The sequence below is a fragment of the Cricetulus griseus genome (assembly GCF_003668045.3).
Source record: "Cricetulus griseus strain 17A/GY chromosome 1 unlocalized genomic scaffold, alternate assembly CriGri-PICRH-1.0 chr1_1, whole genome shotgun sequence".
Lineage (NCBI taxonomy): Eukaryota > Metazoa > Chordata > Mammalia > Rodentia > Cricetidae > Cricetulus > Cricetulus griseus.
Window position 1 is genome coordinate 154,089,106 of NW_023276807.1, and position 19,252 is coordinate 154,108,357.

A 19,252-nucleotide genomic window follows, 5' to 3' on the forward strand; every position below is an offset into this window, starting at 1 on the left:
ATATTTTATTGTTCAGTGCTTTTTCACACATTTTGCAAAGATAGACTTTATCATGCACAGTTCAGTTTTCTACACTACAAATTCCTAATGCTTAACCAGTGAATCTCTGAAGTGTGAGATTTTTACTATACGTGAAGCTGGTAATCACCATAATAACAGGCAGGCATTTCTTCCATTAGACAAATGTATACTGAATATGCACTAGAAATAGAATTATAGATAGTAAAAATACCAACATAAGATTCTAAACTTTTAGTAACTGCTCCCAAGTTTTAGATAGCATCCTTTCTTCTCAAGTAGATTTCTTTAACTTTTAATTTTCCTCTAAAATAAACAGGTAAAACACTAGTGTGTGGTTGATTAAAAATAACAGAAACAAATTTAATATCATCTCTTAAGTATCTTTCATACACGTCTGCTGCAATCTTTGTTTTATCTTAAAGTGAGAAGAATACAGTTACAATATATATCCTTGCCTGGTGTTTGTATGTTGCTTCAGAACTTTCAATGCCCTGTTCTGTGTTTTTATAAGGTCATTATGCATTTAGTTTGTTTGTATTTTATTTTTCATAGACAAAAAATTGTTCTTTTCTTACAGTTAATCTCTCAGTATCTAATGATACTACACTAGCCCCAGAGGACCTGCCAACAGTTGCCTCTACTGACATGGTAAGTAACCTACTATTTCAAACTACCCACACAGTTTATAATTTATGCATTGTGCCATGTGGTCTCCCTTTAGCTGTCTTGATTGCCATTGCCCATAGAGGGAAGAAAACAAAAAGCCCAACCTGTCATCATCATAGTTAGCTTTTCATCTTCTTTAAAAGATGTGAAACCAACATTCACCTATATAACGTTACTTTTAAACCTTTTTAAAGAACCTAATGCTAGATCCCATTTATTGTGGTCTTGAAACATTTTCTATAATTCTATGAGAATGTTGGAAAACAAGAACTAATGTTGTCTGTTTCTGGTCTAACTAGGCATTTGTCTGGCTGAGCAAATGGTGCTGCCCTTCCTTCACTAAGGGTGACGGTAGCAGGACATTTTCCCCATTACTTAGAAGGACCAAGTCTCCATCACATGGTGTCCTTTCCCATGGCTTGTAACCAAGGACCTTTAAGGCACTTGAACTAAGCTTTAAAAATGAGCTGTTTTGCATGGAAGATCACATGCTGAGAGAAAACTTTTATATTGGAGAAAATGGGGGAAAGCGCTGTCTCAGGCTTCTGATTGTTCCTTCTATGCCAAATATGGAAGCTGACCAAAGAATATCAATCTCCCAGTTACAAAGACAGAAAACATAATACCTTGCTTTGAGAGAGTGCCCATCTCTCAGGAGACCAGAACACTTCTGCAGATATTATGTAGCGAGTGCCCATAGCCATCCTTTTCAGAGATGCTGTTCATGTCTTTGCTGGGCAGTTCTCACATGACCCTGTTTCTCTGTTTTGTATTCTCTGGCTTTCTTGACTTCTAGTTACCTCTAGAATTTTCTCTGACTCTTTGCAAACCTCATGTCTTTACTTCTTTATGTTTCATACTGTGCATGAGCAGTGTGTGTGTGTGTGTGTGTGTGTGTGTGTGTGTGTGTGTGTGTGTATAGAGAGAGAGAGAGAGAGAGAGAGAGAGAGAGAGAGAGAGAGAGAGAGACTGTGTGTATCTGTATGTCTCTGTGTCTGTGTGTATGTATGTGTGAATGTCTGTGCATGTGTGTGTCTGTTTATGTGTAGGAATATATCTACATGTTGAAAGTCACTGTAGAAGAATTCAGATTTTAGTTCTTTTGCCAGCCAACCCAGAAGAACTTGCCTAAAATAGAGGAGGAAATGCTTCCTTCTAGGTTTTAAAGAATGTTAATTAAAATTCTTTTTGTGTTTTAAAAAGAAGCTGACAGAAACCTACGTTCATTTGAAATAAAGATTTTAAAGACACTTGCTTTCACATTGCTTCTTAGCCTCCCAGGTACCGCAGGGGCCAGTTCTGCAGCTTAGCCAGCACTGAGCAGAGCAGCTGCTCACAGCCAGTGTTCCTGTCCTCAGATATTCTGACCCCCACTGGCCCGTGTTCCCTCAGTAACTGTGACTGTTAGGGGAGAATGAGCCATTACTTCTGAGAGGCACAAGTTCTCTGTGTGCTGCGGTATGCTGCCTCTTCTTCCCTGAACTTCTCCTGGGCCATATGGTCATCAGGACTGAATTTCCTTCATTCCCTTTGGTCCATAAGTAAGTTATGAGAGAGGTGCAGTAAAGGTGACATGCTGCCCCTAGCCAGTGAGCCTTCCTCTCCTAAGGCCCTAGGTGTTAGAGGAGGGAAGGTCTGTCCCCTTCATTCTCATTAACCTGAAGATATGCTGTCCTGTGCAGCGGGCATGTTTCAGGGGAAAGGGCAAGTAAGACAGATGGGAACTGCCAAAGAAAGCTCCCCGTGAGGACTAGGGCAGTGTTTCCGGTATTTTCCGTTATTGCTGTAATTATTTTATCCTCATCTCTGGTACCTTTCCTATTGATACTTTGCTGGTTATTTCTCTTACCTTGCAAACACATTCTCTACCTAATCGCTAAAGAAAAGGCTCTGAGGGGATGTGCAGCTGGTGGCACATTGTATCTGAATGAGATAGGATATGATGGCTTCCAGCTTCTAGCTCCAATGTCAAAATGTAACATCAGTATCCCCGAGAGATGACTGAATGAATTGCTTAGTATTTGCTTCTTGCACATGATTCTTCTCTCTCCTTATTTTAAGTTCCTTAGAGGCATCCCTTTAATACATGGCTCTGATGAGTTCACTTTGATGAGTTTGCAGTGGCATGCTCTATGTCACAATCAAGACATAAACCATTTCCTGTTTCCCAGGAAGCCCTATGGGATAGTTTTGTTGACTTCCCAGCTTTCTGAGAGAAGAAAGATCATCCTGGTCTTCAGAGGGCAGATGCCTTGTTCCTTTCAGAGGACACTGAATCCAGCACTTGGGGCCCAGTGGGTCTCTTTTACTATGAGGGACTTGCAACATTTCAAAGTTTATTTTAATGTCTTTATGTTCTCATCTCTGGTGGATTTTAAACTCTCTGATTTTACAAACTACCTAGCTTGCTTTGAATGTCTGTTTGGGAGCAAAATCTCAACTTTTCAGAGATATAATCTTAGTCACAAGCAGAATAACCCCTATATTTCAGTATTTCATGAGAGTACAAAGAACTGCAGCTCAAATATATGTTGTACATGAAAAAATAAGATTGGAGATTATGCAAATATAGCCTGCCCATGTTGGGAAAAGCCCTAAGTGAGAAGATCAGCTACTTCTTCTTGAAACTTCTGTTAAACTATAATGTATGTATGTATGTATGTATGTATGTATGTATGTATAAATAATACACTATACTATATATATATATATAGTCACTGTTAATCATACCTAAAAGAGCACATTTTACCAGTCTGTGTGTGTTGAAGGAGAAGTGTGTAGACCTTTATTATTTACTTACTCTGTTATACTACCCAATGGAATTCACAGTGTCTATACTGGAGAGTCTGTTACCTATAGGACTAAGAACTATTGTAGTCACTTAGTCTACTGGACAGTTTGACATAGCAGCAATAGTGGTTTGATCTGATGTACCTTCAGGGTGAGTCAGGGAGTTAACATTCATTTTCATGGGAATCAGAATGTCATATTAATGTTCTTATACATGGCATCCTTGTGGTTTTTTCCCATTGAGAAAGTTAGCTGTAAAAACCATCCTGTCCTTGAATATGTTTAAAGCTACACATGTTCCTACTTTTAAAATCTGTTATAGAAAACTTCAGATAAGCACTCATGTTTCCTACTTTTGGGGAAGGGGATAATGTGCACTTTTTTTAAAAAAAGAAAATCCTCATATTTTTAAGAATTGTCAAAGCCACTTAATATAAGAAGGGTAATTCTCTTGAAAATGAGATGCAGAAAAATGATTTGACATCTCTTCGGGAGATTGTTCTTTCTGGAAATTCTCAGCTGCTTGCTTCTCTTTTTACAAACGTTTCCCCTCACTACTCCTTTACATACTGTAGTTTACCCCATCTGACCACTTGTAAGTAGCTCCTTCAGGTGAGCATCATTGTTCTTAGCACAGGGGTCTGTATGTCTCCAAGTGAACATCTCGGCTCATGGTGTCTCATTTTTTTCCCGTGTGTCTGCTGGTACATAAAGAAACAACACCAAATCTGTCGCTCATTTTCCTCATCCGTTGGTTTCATTCCCTGTTATTTCTTAGCTTTGCTGTCCTGCTTTTCTTGCTACCTTTGAAGGAGGAAAGTGCTTCAAGACCAGTCCTGTTCTCAGGGCTCAGTGCAAATGTTGTCTTCTCTGTACTCAGTGTAATAGCTGGCCTCCTCATCTGCTCTCCTGACCATGCACTTACACAGCTTTTTTTTTTTTTTAAACCACCTTATATTATTAAGTAATTTTAGAGCAAACATTTTATTTCTCTAAGGAAATTTATAAACATTGTTGCTTTTTCTTTGATCTTTTTTACTACCTTAAAGCTTATATTAGTCCATCCATGTATTTGGGTTCACTGCATTCTCGAATTCCCTGTGGGAATTTTTTTCAATTTTCTACTGGCTGTTGTTATTCAAAATAGCCTATCATTAAATGAATAGCATTGCCAGATTTGACAAACAAAATATGGAATATTCAATTACACTTGAATATCAGGCAAATATTAATTAATTTTAGTATATGTTCTGAATAGTGAATAGGACATGCTTACACTAAAAATGCTTGCACATTGTTAAGGTTGGATGTTAACTAAGCATCTTGTATTTTATCTCGTCATTTTAAACTAAACTTTAACTTTAACTTTATCTTCTGCACAGAAGGCTGACAAACTGGCACAGTTCTCCTTTGGATATGCTATATACTCCAGGCCTGATGAAGGACTTTATTCACTCAGTTAACAGGACTTCTCTGGTGCCTGCCATAGCCTACACTAAGTTCTGCTCTTTTCTTCTTTTGTACTGCTATGTGTATCATCTTTTTGGTCCTGTGGCTGTATAATTTATCATTTGCAGATTTTGCCCAGCCCTCGGCCTTAATAAGTATCTGCTTGGTCACTTTTCTGTTTTTTATTGTTTTCTCACTACCCCCTTTTCCTTTTCATCTCCACAAGTAGTTGAGTTTGGGTGGGTTTTATTGTCTAATCCCCCATGAACAGCTTTTGTGTTTACTATCCCTAAGAAACTCATCTTAAGAACCTTGCAAATGCTCTTGTGTTCTAGAACACCCTCTGCTGCTGTATTTTGTTTTAAAAAGTCTGTAATTGCTATTGCAGCTTTTTCACTCCCACTTACTCTTCAGCCCATTGTGTTTCTTTCACCTATCATTGTAATCCATGCGTAGCCTTTTGTGGTGTCTCACTTCCCTCATTGGGTACTCTGGATGCTCTGCACATTTTCACTCAGAATACTTGTAGTTGTGTTGGGCCATTACGCCAGGTCATCTCATTGCAGTTGATGTCTCTTATCTTGACATCTCTCCTAGCCCCATTAGACATCTTTCCGAGGATTCCATATCTCTAACTACTGAGGGTGGGCTGCAATATAACTGTTATGCAAAGTTATAAGCATCTTAAGAAAAGAGAGATAATGTGAGAATTCTAATTGTCAGAGATTTTTGAGATTATACTCCCATGTGTCCTATTCCTAAAGACAAGAGAGTATGTTGCATAAGACATAAAGATGAAAACCATAGATGTGAGAAACACCTACAAAGAGATAAAAGACAGTGACATGAGATGCTGAGCCTCCTGAATTAACCCACAGCAGACAATGGTGACTTGGACTCAGGTATAGCCATGGCTCTGTATATATTTCTTCATGGTGTAGACTCTATCTGTAGTCTTAAGGAATTAACCTTCACTTAACATCAACTTCTATAAAAGAGCAGAAATAACACAAATCATAGAGATGTGTTTTCCATGGTCATTAAGTTGAACTGTCAGTTATACTTTAGGTTTTATGAAATCCATAACTTCTTATTTTGAAAAATTATCTATGTTAAGATATATGCTAGTTGCCTAAAGTTTTTATATGTGAGACCTTAGATGGAGTTTGGAGGTTAACTTTTTCAGACAACAATAATGGATTCATTTAGCACTTTTTCAATATTGGCATTGCCATTTTGAAATAACTGGTGGAAGATAAACTGCCTATCTTTGCATCTGTATTCGTGCCATTTTCTCCTGAACCCGAATCTTTGTGAGGAAATGGATAAAAATTCCTTTCAGGGTTGTTCCAGTGTATCTTACATCCTTGGGGAAATTCCAACTATATATATAGAGAAGGACTCTGCTGATGTTATATTACTGATGTGAAATTAGGGCACAGTTTTGCTGATTTTAAAGCAAAGAAATATGTTACCAATTATGACCTCTAAATGTTGCTTTAGTCTCCTGAAGGTATCCATATGCAGAAATCTAAAACACACACACACACACACACACACACACACACACACACACACACACACACACTCACAAAAGACATGATTAATCACCTTGCAGAGTTCGATAAAAGCAGTTATGCAGTTCAACTGTGTACAATTGGAGGTAACAGGAAAATATTTCAAGTGAAGATCTTGAGTTGATTCTATTACCTTGGATAGGCATTTTGTCTTTTGAGCTCTATGAAAACCTCCTCCCTTTCTGGCCAGACTGGACCACTGATATCAAGAGAACTCTTAAAATGGCAAAAGATGTTGATTTATTTGATGCAACATAGAACTCTTTCCTTTAAAGGATAACAGAAATTTGCCATTCCACACTTCTTTGCCAAGTATTTCCAAATAACTCTCATTGTCATACAATGTCCTCTTAGCCTGGAACCCAAGAAGATGTAAGTTATGAGGCAGTTAGAGATCTTCTTCGATGAGATACCCAGTCACTTCCACTAACCACATTGACATTCATTTAAGCAGAGATGGTCTAGGAAACAGCTATTGCTGCACAGTATGAACAAATATTCTCTGTACAGAAAGACCAACATGCTTAAAGGCTAATTATTGAATAAGGCTCAAGTATAAGAAATAGCTGCACAAAGGTTATTTTACACAAGGGAATGAGCCACCAAGTAACTTCATCACAGAAAACCATCAGGCAGAGGAGGAGCATTCACCCCTGCACTGTTGAATACTAAGGGTGAGAAAACTGTTCAAATCACTTAGGGGTTTCCTTCAGACTTTAGATTCTAGAAAAGTTCCTGGGACTTAGAGGCCATTAACTTGTAATTGCCCTGTAAGTAAAGAAAGCCAGTGACTGCTGCTTTAGAAGTAGATTCTAACGCAGGAATTTCAGTTCTGTGTCACTAGCTGAGAGGGTGCCTAAAAATCCAGTAAGAAAAACAGTTCAGGACAGGAAAATTGTGAACAAAGGTATGTCTCAGCTGAGTTTAGCATCAGCCTGTTTCCATGGGGAATTCTCGAAGACAGTCTGTTCCACAGCTGCCCCCTCTTTGAGCAGAAGCAGGTAGCTGAGGCAGTAACTGTTGATGTGGCTGTTGGATGATGAAAGGCAGTTTGCTGAGAAGCAGCCAGCTGTGGTTGCATAGGAGCTAAGGCAGGTGCACAGGTCTACCCATGACACTAACTTGTGTTGTGTATTAGATCAGAAAATGGGGGAAGTTGCCAGAAAGAAGCACAGGAATGACAACAGGACAGGACAGGAACACATGAAACTGACCCATGTGCTTGAGATCATGGGAACACAGGACTCTCACACAGTTGAAGAGTGCAAAGGTGTCACAGCCATTCCACTCTTGGGTGTTTCAAGTGCTGACCTATAGTTGACAAGAAAAACCTCAATGCTGTATTAAGTTTGCGACTGAGAAGTCGCAGAGTGTACACACTTTGATAGCATCATTTCTTCAGTCACTAGGGTGTGTTTACTAAGAAGAGAAATAACCTACTTGTGGGTTAGTTACCTTCCTACAACTTTTAGAGCATTGGTACCATAAGGTAGATGAGCATGGCCCCAAGTGCACACAAATAAGCACTTTGTGAACAATAGTGGTATTTCTGAAGTCTCACATTTTGAGGTTTAGGATATTAATGTATCTCATTTGACTCACAGGAAATCTGGCAGGAAAGAAGGACTTTATGGTTTGTTGCTGTTGAACAAATGGCTGATTATAAGGTGGGAGAGCAAACTGCACACCACACTGCATCCCTCTCACTGTGGCTTTCATAATTGCTGGCCTCTTTATCCCTGTCACTCTAGTAAGGCCTCATCAGGTTACTACATTCTCCAGTGGTTATCTTTAGATTGTTTTGTAGGCGGTTCTAGTGCAGTCCCTCTAGATCCCATCAAGTATGGAAAGCTGCTTTAGATGTGCCAGTATTTTCTAAAAAACTAATAAATCCCTGTTTTATTATTCTCAGTACCACAATGCTACCTTTGACTGGGCCTATTTGTCGAAGAAGGAGTGTTTGAAATACGGAGGCAAGCTTGTGGGAAACAACTGTGATTTTGTTCCTGATATCACACTCATGTCCTTCATCCTGTTCCTGGGCACTTACACCTCTTCAATGGCTATGAAAAAATTCAAAACTAGTCGTTATTTTCCAACAACAGTAAGTACCTGAGATTTAAATGATTTTCACGGGATTTGCCCTGTCTCACCACTAATGCATTTTACAAAATGAAAAAGGCACCTGCCATTCAACATGTCCAATATTACTTTGTATATTTGAGTAATACATTCTGGTCTTTGTTCATATGGATGCACACTTATCATAACTATAGTCCTGCTTCAAGAAACCTTCCCAAGATTTGCTTTCATATTTCCACCATAAGTTCCTGATAATGTGGTGGATTGGAGGAATGTGCTGGGCTCCACCTAAACACACATGATGAAGAAGAGGACCCTTCAAAATCCACATTGTTTAAATATATAAGCAAAACCTTTTCATATCAATCAGAGATTTTAATGGTCATGAATTTCCCAATCATTGACTACACATGTATAGAAATTCATAGAGTTTCTCAAACATTAACTATACATTAATACTTGAATGCACTTTATGGGACTAAACTAAAGCAATGTTGTACACTAGGATTGGTGTAAGATATAACTCTATGAGTGAGAGTTTCCTCCCAATACTATTGAATGCTGTAGTATCTAGAATGTATCTGGGTTGCATACACTTCCACTGCCTCTCAAGTGAGTTTGAGTAAACTTAAATTCAAAACTGCAGTGTTTTGAGAGACTAGACCAACATTTAATATCCTTTTCTTTTTTATTCTTTTTTTTTTTGGTTTTTCGAGACTGGGTTTCCCTGTGGCTTTGGAGGCTGTCCTGGAACTAGCTCTTGTAGACCAGGCTGGTCTCGAACTCACAGAGATCTGCCTGCCTCTGCCTCCCCGAGTGCTGGGATTAAAGGCGTGTGCCACCATTTCAAAACTAGGAAATGAAACCAAGGTGCTCTTTTGCTTTACAGTTCAGTTTGTATTGTTTAAAAGATCAATGTTTCCAGGTAGTCTGCATTAAACATGATCGATATCAGTGACCTGTTCCCCTCATGAGACTGCTTCATTGTGTTTTATATAGAACTTCAGTAGACAGAATCCCCTTTCTAACCCCAGGAAAATGAAATTTAATATATTTACTTTGACCTAGGAAAGTGTGGACTTTCTGACTTCTTCTTACAAAATAGAGAATAAAGGAAAGAGTTGAAAATGAGGTGTCTAAAAGTAGATTGCCCAAGGAATGAAAATGTTCCCTAGAAAGAAATGGGGGGAGGGTTTAATTTATTCTGATTAAAACAGACTTTATATACTGGTGTGTGGCAGGCTCAGAGCCACTCTTTGTTTAGCACACAGTGTGATAACATATACACACACACACACACACACACACACACAGAGAGAGAGAGAGACAGAGACAGAGACAGAGACAGAGACAGAGACAGAGAGAGGCAGACAGAGACAGACAGAGACAGACAGAATGCATTGCCTAGAATCTGGCTCTGCAGGTGGTCCTCTTCTTTGCCACTTTCTACTGATTAAGCCCTCCCTGTTTCACCGTGCAGATTAGGGCCATTCCTGAGTGCAGGTGACATTGTGGTCCCAGCACATATTCAGGAGATGTGCTTAACCAGATTACTTCTTCAGTGGTTGAGTTTTATATAGAACAGATTCCTGGGTAAAGGAATTAAGGACCATTTCTTCTGGATTGTGGTTTTTCCTTTGTTGTTACCAGTTCATGGGATCTTGAGTTTTGTTTGTTTTTGTTGCATTTTTTTACAGATCATTACTTCTTGTCAAAGTGTAATGTGTTTTGAGTATAGTCATTGGAACTGTGGAAAACTTGTGAAGCTCTTATATGTTGCAATTTGTAAAACAAACTTATGTCAAACTTCAGATGGGAACCAGATATTTTTTCTACTTTTTATTTTAATGGAAAAGTAACAATTATATGCACTTATAGAGCACAGCATGATATTTTAGTATTTGTTTATGTTATGGAATGATTACATTAAACTACTTAATGTATCTGTAATTTCACATGGTTAAAATATTTCTGCAATGGAAGCAAAATCTCCTCTTGTCAAATTTGAAATATATAACACATATAAGCTGTAATCAGCATGCTATACATTCCAGTTCAAAAACCTACACTTTCATTGTAACAGGATGTGGCATGCTTTGAACAGCATCCTCTCTTTCCCCTGGCTCCCTGCTATCTTAGCCTATGATCTTCACTTTCTAAGTTTCCACACACAAGTGAAATCATGCATTTGTTTTCTGTGTCTAGCTTATTTTGCTTTTCAAAATGCCCTCCAGATCGCCCTATTTGCTTCTTTTAAATTTCTGAATAGTATTCCAGTTACATGCATAATTATATAATATTGAAAATGAAAATTGTATCTATTATTTTTTCATTTGTTCATCTGTGACTGACATTTAGCATGACACTATGTAATGGCTGTTATGAATGATGCTGTTATGTAGGGAAATACATACAGGCCATGACACACTGTTTTTATTTTCTTACATTCTTTCTCTTAATTCTTTGGGAGAACTGTCTGTCATATCTGTAACAGCTTAAACTAAGTTACATTCCCAACAATAGAATGTAAGGATTCCCTTTTCTCCAAATCTGTGCCAAACATTGTTATCTCTTGTCTTGATAGTGGTGATCTTTAACATAGGTGAGTTCACAACTCACTGTAGATTGAATTTGCAATTCTTGGACAATTAGTATCATTGATCATTTTTCACGTGTCTCTTGGCCAAAAGCCTTTTAAGATATACCTATTAAATGATGTGCTGCCCATTTTAAGTGGGCTATATGTATTTTATGCTTGAGGTTTTTTTTACATATTCTTGACATTGCCCTCTTGTAGGTGAATGGTTGGTAAATACGTTTACACACTTTGCACTTGCCTTCTTACTTGGCTAATTGCTTCTCTTGATGAGTAGAAGCATTTTAGTTTGATATAGTCTGATTTGTCAATTCATCAATTTTCCTGTGGGTTTTTTTTTCTTTTTCTTTTTTTTCTTTTTGGAATCAACCCTTGTAATAAAATTAAGTATGATGTTAGTTTTTTCTATTTGAAAATAGGCTTTGTCAAGTTTAGCATAAGACCTTTTGTTCTGTTTCCTTCTAAAAATTTTTATGGTTTCAGGCTATCTAGTTAAGTAATCAATTTTGAGTTGACTTTTGGACGTGTGAGTTAATGGTCTATTTTCATTCTTCTGAGTGTGACTATCCAGTTTTCCTACCACTGGTTACTGGGGAGTTTTAGTTTCTCTCCATTATATATTCTTGGCACCTTTGTTGAAAATCAACTGACTCTTGATGAATACTTTTATTTCTGGAATCTGATTCTGTTCCCCTAGTCTATATGCTATTCTACTAATAGACATATTTTAATAGACATATATTCATATATTCATGTAATTTTCATATGTATGTATATATTAAATGCTATATATACATATACACATGCATGTCTATATCTATATATCTATACAGAGATATATATCTTTGTAGCTTCTTAGAAGCCAGGTACTGTGAGGGATAGAGCCGCATTTTTCTTTGCTCTAGATTACTTCAGCTATTTGAAATGCTATGAACTTCCATACAGATTTTAGAATTTTTTGTTTCTCTGAAAAAAATAGTCATTGAAATTTTTATAGGCATTGCATTAGGTTTCTTTGAGTACTGCAAGCATTTTAACATTATTTATTCTTCTAGCCCATGAATATGAGATATCTTTTCATTTATTTGTGGTTTTGCCAATTTCTTTCACTAATTTTTTAGACTTTATAGATTTAAAAGTACATGTAATTCATCTTGGTTAAATTTGTTGCTTAGTATTTTATTATTTTGTAGTTATTATTAATATGATTGTTTTCCCTTTATAATTTAATTTTTTGAGAATTCCATACATGGGTACATTGTATTTAAATCATTTCCACCCCTTCCTCTCCCTTTACAACTCCTTCTGGGGACACGGAGGCTGGCCTGGTGCTGAATAGGCCTAAAGGCCAAGACATTATAGGGACTTAGACCATTCTTTGTCTCTGAGCTGGTATTGGGGGGAGTTTATACTCTAAGGTTCTGAGACTAGTATAGTATGGGGTGGAAAATAGACTGAGTTGTGGGGAAATTATTGAACCTTGGGCTATTGGATCAAACTAGGTCTGTGCAGTCCTCGAAACTCAACTAGAGCCTGAGGCAATGGGAGCTCATGTTGTCCTCACACTGATTTCCCTAGGGCATGTCTAGCATTTGTGTCTGTGGGCTCATTCCCTATCCTGTCTCTAAGCAGAGGGCATCTGCTTCTAAGTTGCATTGCCTGGTTTTGGAGAGACAGTGATGTGTGTAGCATATTATTTATGATTTTGTTTCTTAACCTCGTTATTGTATCTTACCTGTAGCTTCATCTGGTGTTCTTAGGCCTGGTGAAGTTATTTCTAGGGCAGATAATTGTTCAATCTGATATTTCCATGGGAGGGAAAACATCAGAAAGTCCTGTCTCACCATCTTGCTAACTTACCTCAACAGTGATCATCTTAACTGTACATGTAAACATCACTTTTATCTTGAAATAGTAGCTCTCCAAATTCAGACTTTGAAAAATACTACTAAATAAGCCCAATTTTTAGTAAGTTTTTTTGTTTTTGCTATTAAGAAAGTAGGAAAATTGAGAAAATAGAAAAGTCATAGTTTTCTAGTTAGGATTTCTATTGAAATGGCTTTCAACAATTATGATGTTTTCACTTACATGAATCTTATATAATCCATGTAGATAATAACATAAACATAAGGCATGCATATTCATAAGAGAATAATAATAATGCTTATCTCTCACTTGTTTAAATGTGCTTACTTCAAGCTGTCATCTAGATGGGTGGCCTCTGTGGATAGAAACAGACAAGTGTATACACAGCTGAGCTTGCACATTAACAATGAAAACTTACATATTTAGCGTAATTGTTTCATTCCTATATGATTGAATGACTTGTTAGTTCTATGAACTGTTTGAAAATTATTAAAATTTTATTATGTCTTTTATATCAACTTCACACTGGGTGCTCAGTGTTTGCTGACTTGTTGAAGTCACTGACATAGCAATAAATGCTGTATTTTGTGAGAAGAGTATAAATAAAGGAATCTAGGCAGAGTCTCACACATTAACTAACAGTGTGCCCTCTGATGCGTCACTATAGACTTAGTTACCTCATCTACTGTGGGAGAACTCAGAGACAATAATTAATGTTGTTTTAAGTGCTAGTATTTTTCCAACTTTTTTATTTGAATTAGAAACAGGATTGTTTTAAATGACAATCCCAATTCCCTTCTCCCACCCGTCCTCCCCCCCCCAACTAAAACCTTATCTGTCACATATCTTTTCTGCTTCCCCTGGATGGTGAGGCCTTCCATAGGGTGTCATCAGTGTCTATTGTATCCTTTGGGATAGGGCCTAGGCCCACCCCCGTGTGTCTTGGCTCAGGGAGTTTTCCTCTATATGGAATGGGCTCCCAAAGTCCACACCTATGCTAGGGGTAAATATTGGGCTTTTACAGGAGGTCCCATAGATTTCTGAGGTTTCCTCACAGAAACCCATGTTCCTGGGGTCTGGATCAGTCCCATGCTGGTATTCCAGCTATCAGACTGGAGAGCAAGAGTTCCCGGATGTTCGGGTCAGCTGTTTCTCTGTGTTTCACCAGCGTGGTCTGGACCTCTGTGCTCTTCACTGGTCCTTCTCTGCATCTGGGTTCCAGCTTCAGTTCGGTGATTAGTTATGGGTGTCTGCTTCTACTTCCACCAGCTGCTGGATGAAGGCATATAAGTCAGTCATCAATCTCATAATCAGGGGAGGGCATTTAAGGTAGCCTTTCCTCCGTTGGTGAGATAGTTAGCTAGTATCATCTTTGTAGATCTCCATACATTTCCCTAGTGCTTGATTTCTCTGTAAACCAAAAATGTCTCCCTCTATTATGATATCTCCATTCTTGTTATCATGTATTCTTCTCCTGACTCAAACTTTCTGCTCCCTCATGTCCTCTGCATCCCTCCTCTTCTCCCCTTCTCAATATCCTAGCTCCCTCCCCCCTGTTCCCATGCTCCCAATTTGCTCAGCAGATCTTGAATCTCTCCCCTTCTCCAGGGGACCATGCTTGTGTCTCTTAGGGACCTCCTTGTTTATTAACTTGTTTGGCAGTGTGGATTGTAGGCTGGTAATCCTTACCCTATGTCTAAAATCTGCATATGAGTGAGTACATACCATGTTTGTCATTTTTCGATTCGGTTACCTGGCTCAAAATGGTTTCTTCTAGATCCATCCATTTTCCTGCAAATTTCAAGATTCCATTGGTTTTTTTTGTTTCCTATTTTTGTATTTTTAAGTGGAGCACTGAGGCTTCATCTGGTAAATGAAATAGATTTTCTGTAGCCGCTGTGAGTATGTCCCTGTGGATGATTCACGGGTATTGCACAGCAAATTCAGAACATGCTTTACTTTATTCCCACAACTGAAATGACTCTCTTTTTGTATGTGTTATCTCAACTGGTAATGAAACCCATCCTCCTGGCCACCCATGGTCAGAATCTTATAATGATACTTGGTGTCAGGGTCCCAGTATGAAACAAATAATGAACTTAAATTAGGATCATTTGAAATGATCGTTTAGGATTGTTGGATGAAAGTATTGTTTATGAAGCTGAGGTTAGAGAAAATACAGGATACAGGACACTATGATATCATAGTGCTAGTGACAATGAAATTGCTACTATCCTGGGCCCAGAGGATGTGGATTGAACCCAAAATGAAGGGAAGAAGCAGAGAAGGATCTGGAGAAATTATGTGAATGTGGGCTTGAGGATTCAGTCAGGCCATCTGACAAGGGGTCAGCTGGAGCAGTCAATATCCTCCCCCCAATACCTATCATCTACTGTCTTTTTCTCTACCTCCCTCTCTCTCTGACACACACACACACACACAAATACACACACACACACCTATCATCTATCTATCTATCTATCTATCTATCTATCTATCTATCTATCTATCTATCCATCCTTCCCATTTCTCTTCCATCCATCTCTTTCTGTTTCTGCATATACAACTACTGACCAGACCCAGATGGAAGGAAATAACTCATTGTACAGAGGGGTAGATAATGGACCAGTGCAGCAAACTAAGATGTCCATTCCATGCCATGCAAATATGCTCTTCTTTTTCTTACCACACTTGTTATAGGTTGTTTGGTTGTTCTATTGTAGTCCATTCCTTTTACACCAACACTTAGATTTTCCTCAGTATGGTCTTTATTGCCTTTGACTAGAGTAGGGACAGTGACTCACTCCACTTCTGTATCTCATGGATCACATAGTGATGCAACAGTATAAGTACTTTGGATGAAGCAGATTAACTTTGTTAGGCTGATTATATAATTGGTACATCAGGCTTGCTACAGAGCCCTGACACTTGGTGGAACATGGCTAGAATGGCAGAATTCCACTGGTGCCTAATGTTCTCCCATTCTTTTCAGAGAGGTACATCAATCCTCCATCCCGTCCTGTGACTGATCTACTAGATCAGCTTCAAAGTCAGAGTCTTTTAGCATCAAACTTCTAGGAGGAACATCACAGCATAATGTGTGATTGTCTGTGGCAGATGGCTCAAGGCATTCACATGACTATTCTTCCAGAGTCCCACACCAGTGAATGATTGCCTGCATGGAAGAATGCTGCTATTGTTCCACACTTGGAACAAAACACAAGTGGCGCTTAAAGATGCAGCAGGATCAGATCATGACAGGAAAAGTTCGAAAGCCATAGGACACTATGATTTAGGCAAAACTATTGGTCCTTTGATGTGGTTACACTCCATGTGGCTGCCTTCTTTCAGGAATCACTTAATTATCTCACACCCCCAAAGGAGGAAGTTTCAAATCTAAACCTGGAGTAATCATTAGCTATTTTTACATACACACCCCAGTTATACAAATAATCACCCCTAAGCTCCCGCTAATACCAACAGCTGTACTACTTTCCATATTATATTTAGATGATGCAAACTATCTATTGGTGCTCTTTCCTCAACAAGCTACTATTGTGTATCTTATTAATTATCATATTAATCACATATAGAACAAAATGATGGTTATTCTAATGTGTGCTTCACCTTATACTAGGTGAAGGACACAAGCATGAGTAATTCAAGAACCTGACACATAGTAGGTACTTAAGTTACAAGTAAGTTGAATTGCTGTACTTTCAAATAAGTATGACTTTTTTGTCATATATTTCCATTCACAATAAAGATTTCCTGAGAGATCACATTTTGGTGTCATTTTATGGCCCATGCTGATGGCGGGTTTTGAAAAACTTGCATTAGGAATTGAAACAAAGTATTCCAGAACTTGAATGAAAACATAATGAGCCTTTTAGCTAGGTAATGCATTTTGTTTTTAATGTGCATAAACCACAGGAAAGTCTAAGATTCCATGGGTAGTAATGATTTTGAAACCATGATTCTTTGTTGACAGTTTGGCTGTCACTGTTCCACTAAAATTGACTGTGTTTAGAGGCAAGAGGTATTTATTTTGCTAACAGTTCTTTCTAAGAGGTGGGTGACATTCCCCTTCTGTTTTCTTTTCTCTTGGAACTTTCTTGTTGAAAGGTAAAAGCTGTCAAACTAAAGCAACTAACATATTAAAAGTGTGTAAGAAATAGTAGGTGTATATTCTCTGTCTCATTCTGTTGTTAGGAATTCTTGGTGACATTTGTGTAGTTCAAAAATATCAAGCCATATCACATCATTGAAGTTCATTTAATAGGATTTTTCTGTCACTGAGTATATCAGATCTTTTCCCAGTCCTTTTTATATTTTATACCTAGGAAAGTCATTTTGAAAGTCAAATTTACTTTTGTCTAACTTTTTTCATATTTATTTCATGAAGAATGACAAAGGGACATTGAGTTATAAATACAATTCAGCCTGTTAGACATTTTTTACACTTACTGCAAATACTTCAGCTCTCACAGATATGTGACAAAAAAATTACAGTTAGCTTAAATTGAGCCCCCAATTAAAATAAAGTTCAGAGTAATGGTTGATCCCAGTGTGGTGAGTGGGCTTCTCATGCTGGTACAGAGGCAAGCTATAGATAGAAAAAGTCATCCCCTCTGACCACATTATCCTTTTGGTTCCAAGCACATTCAGCTAACTTGTCAATCATAGGAGAGTCAGCAGCATTCAGATATATGCAGTAAAACACGAGTTTCTTGTTCCTAGGTTGTCTAATTACTAATTAGTTATTTAAAGCTAAATTCTTGTGTTTTAATATAAATTCTGAAATTAACTTTCCTCATCGGACCTGAACCCCTTTATTATACTTGTTTGAGTTATATACAAAGAGACCTTAGGGAAAAAGTTGGGAATTTGGGGCAATTGGGTTTTAGTGGATTTTAATGTGGGTGAGTCTAATCTTGCCTCTGCATTTCTGAAAAGCTGTGGTCTTATGCTTGAGAGTCTCTGGGATAAGACTCAGCCTCCCACAGGCATACAGACAGAAACCTGCCTTTTTCCCTCCCACACCCGATCTTCATGGGGTCAGCCCATACTCCTGGAGTTACACAGGCAAGTTGAGGTTTGCCTTCCTATAGCAGACTTCTAATGTTGGGAGACATTCTTCCCACAGCTTCTCAGGGAAGCTGGAAAAAAAAAAAAAAAAACAATCACCATTTTTCTTCTGATATGTCTCCTAAATCTTGACTCCTCTGGTTACCTTTTTCTAGACAAGCCTAAGATTTTTTTTTTCAGTATCAGTCTCAAGTAAAAAGATTGGATCATAGTTTTCCCATGTAATTTGATTATTTGTTTCTGGTACGTACTTATTTGGTCCCTTGTTAGAATGCCCAGTTTTGAGGCAGGAAAGAAGAAGTGTTCTGTTAGTGATTGCTAAATTCTCAGTCTCCTCAATGGACTACTTCTCTAGGCCTGCTTAGGAAAGTTCCACTGGCAGGTTGTGAACCCCATTCTAAAAAATGGTCCTACCTACCTCCCATTTCCCCCCCTCCAAAATCTCCCTGATTTGAAGCTTATAGAATTAAAACTCTACTGTCTGAACCAGACTTTTATTGAATTTGGAATACAGAAGGTATTATTGGATCAAAATACAGTGAGTTAAGATAACTACTATGAGTAAGTTAATGCTTTTTTAAAAAAGCAAGATATATAGAGAGATCAAATTTCAAAATGATCATGCTGTTTTATGCCTGTGACTGCCAAAAAGGTGCATATTTGTCTAGTGTATTTTTCTTCTAGAATAAATGCTTTTTTACACTATTGTGTAGAACTACCAAGCATTTCTCTCATTAGAGGACTTGACATCATAGATTAATATTTACTGAGAGCCCCCAGGGCGTCTGCTGCTGCTGTACTTGTCTCCTTGTAGCAGCTCCATCCATTGCGAGTGGCTCTGCAGGCGCCCAGCACCCACACCCACCCCAGTTAATTTAAGAGCAGCTGTGGTCCATGCAAAGTGAAAACTGAATGTCCTCTGGGGCTTCCGGGGAGCCAAATTTATTTTTTTTCCTGTAAATTAACTAGCTTCTCGCTGTTGGTGTCTCTATGATTATGACTCCCTCAATAATTAATATGGTATCATCCTTCATAAAAAGTGCATTTATAATAGATTTATTGGGTTGTTTTTACCCAAGAATAAAAGAACAGCATATGATTATTGGAATTGTCTTTC

The 19,252-nt window shown here is 38.0% G+C and overlaps 1 protein-coding gene across 4 annotated transcripts in view; it reads left to right on the forward strand.

The window, feature by feature from the left end:
• Positions 1–19,252, forward strand: part of LOC100763623 (electrogenic sodium bicarbonate cotransporter 1) — a 281,927-nt gene that overhangs the window by 220,912 nt on the left and 41,763 nt on the right. For all 4 annotated transcript variants that reach the window (XM_035452943.1, XM_035452942.1, XM_035452944.1 and 1 more), the window contains 2 exons: positions 599–669; positions 8,416–8,607. In XM_035452943.1, the coding sequence (XP_035308834.1) occupies positions 599–669; positions 8,416–8,607 (263 nt within the window). The remainder of the gene's footprint in view (positions 1–598; positions 670–8,415; positions 8,608–19,252) is intronic.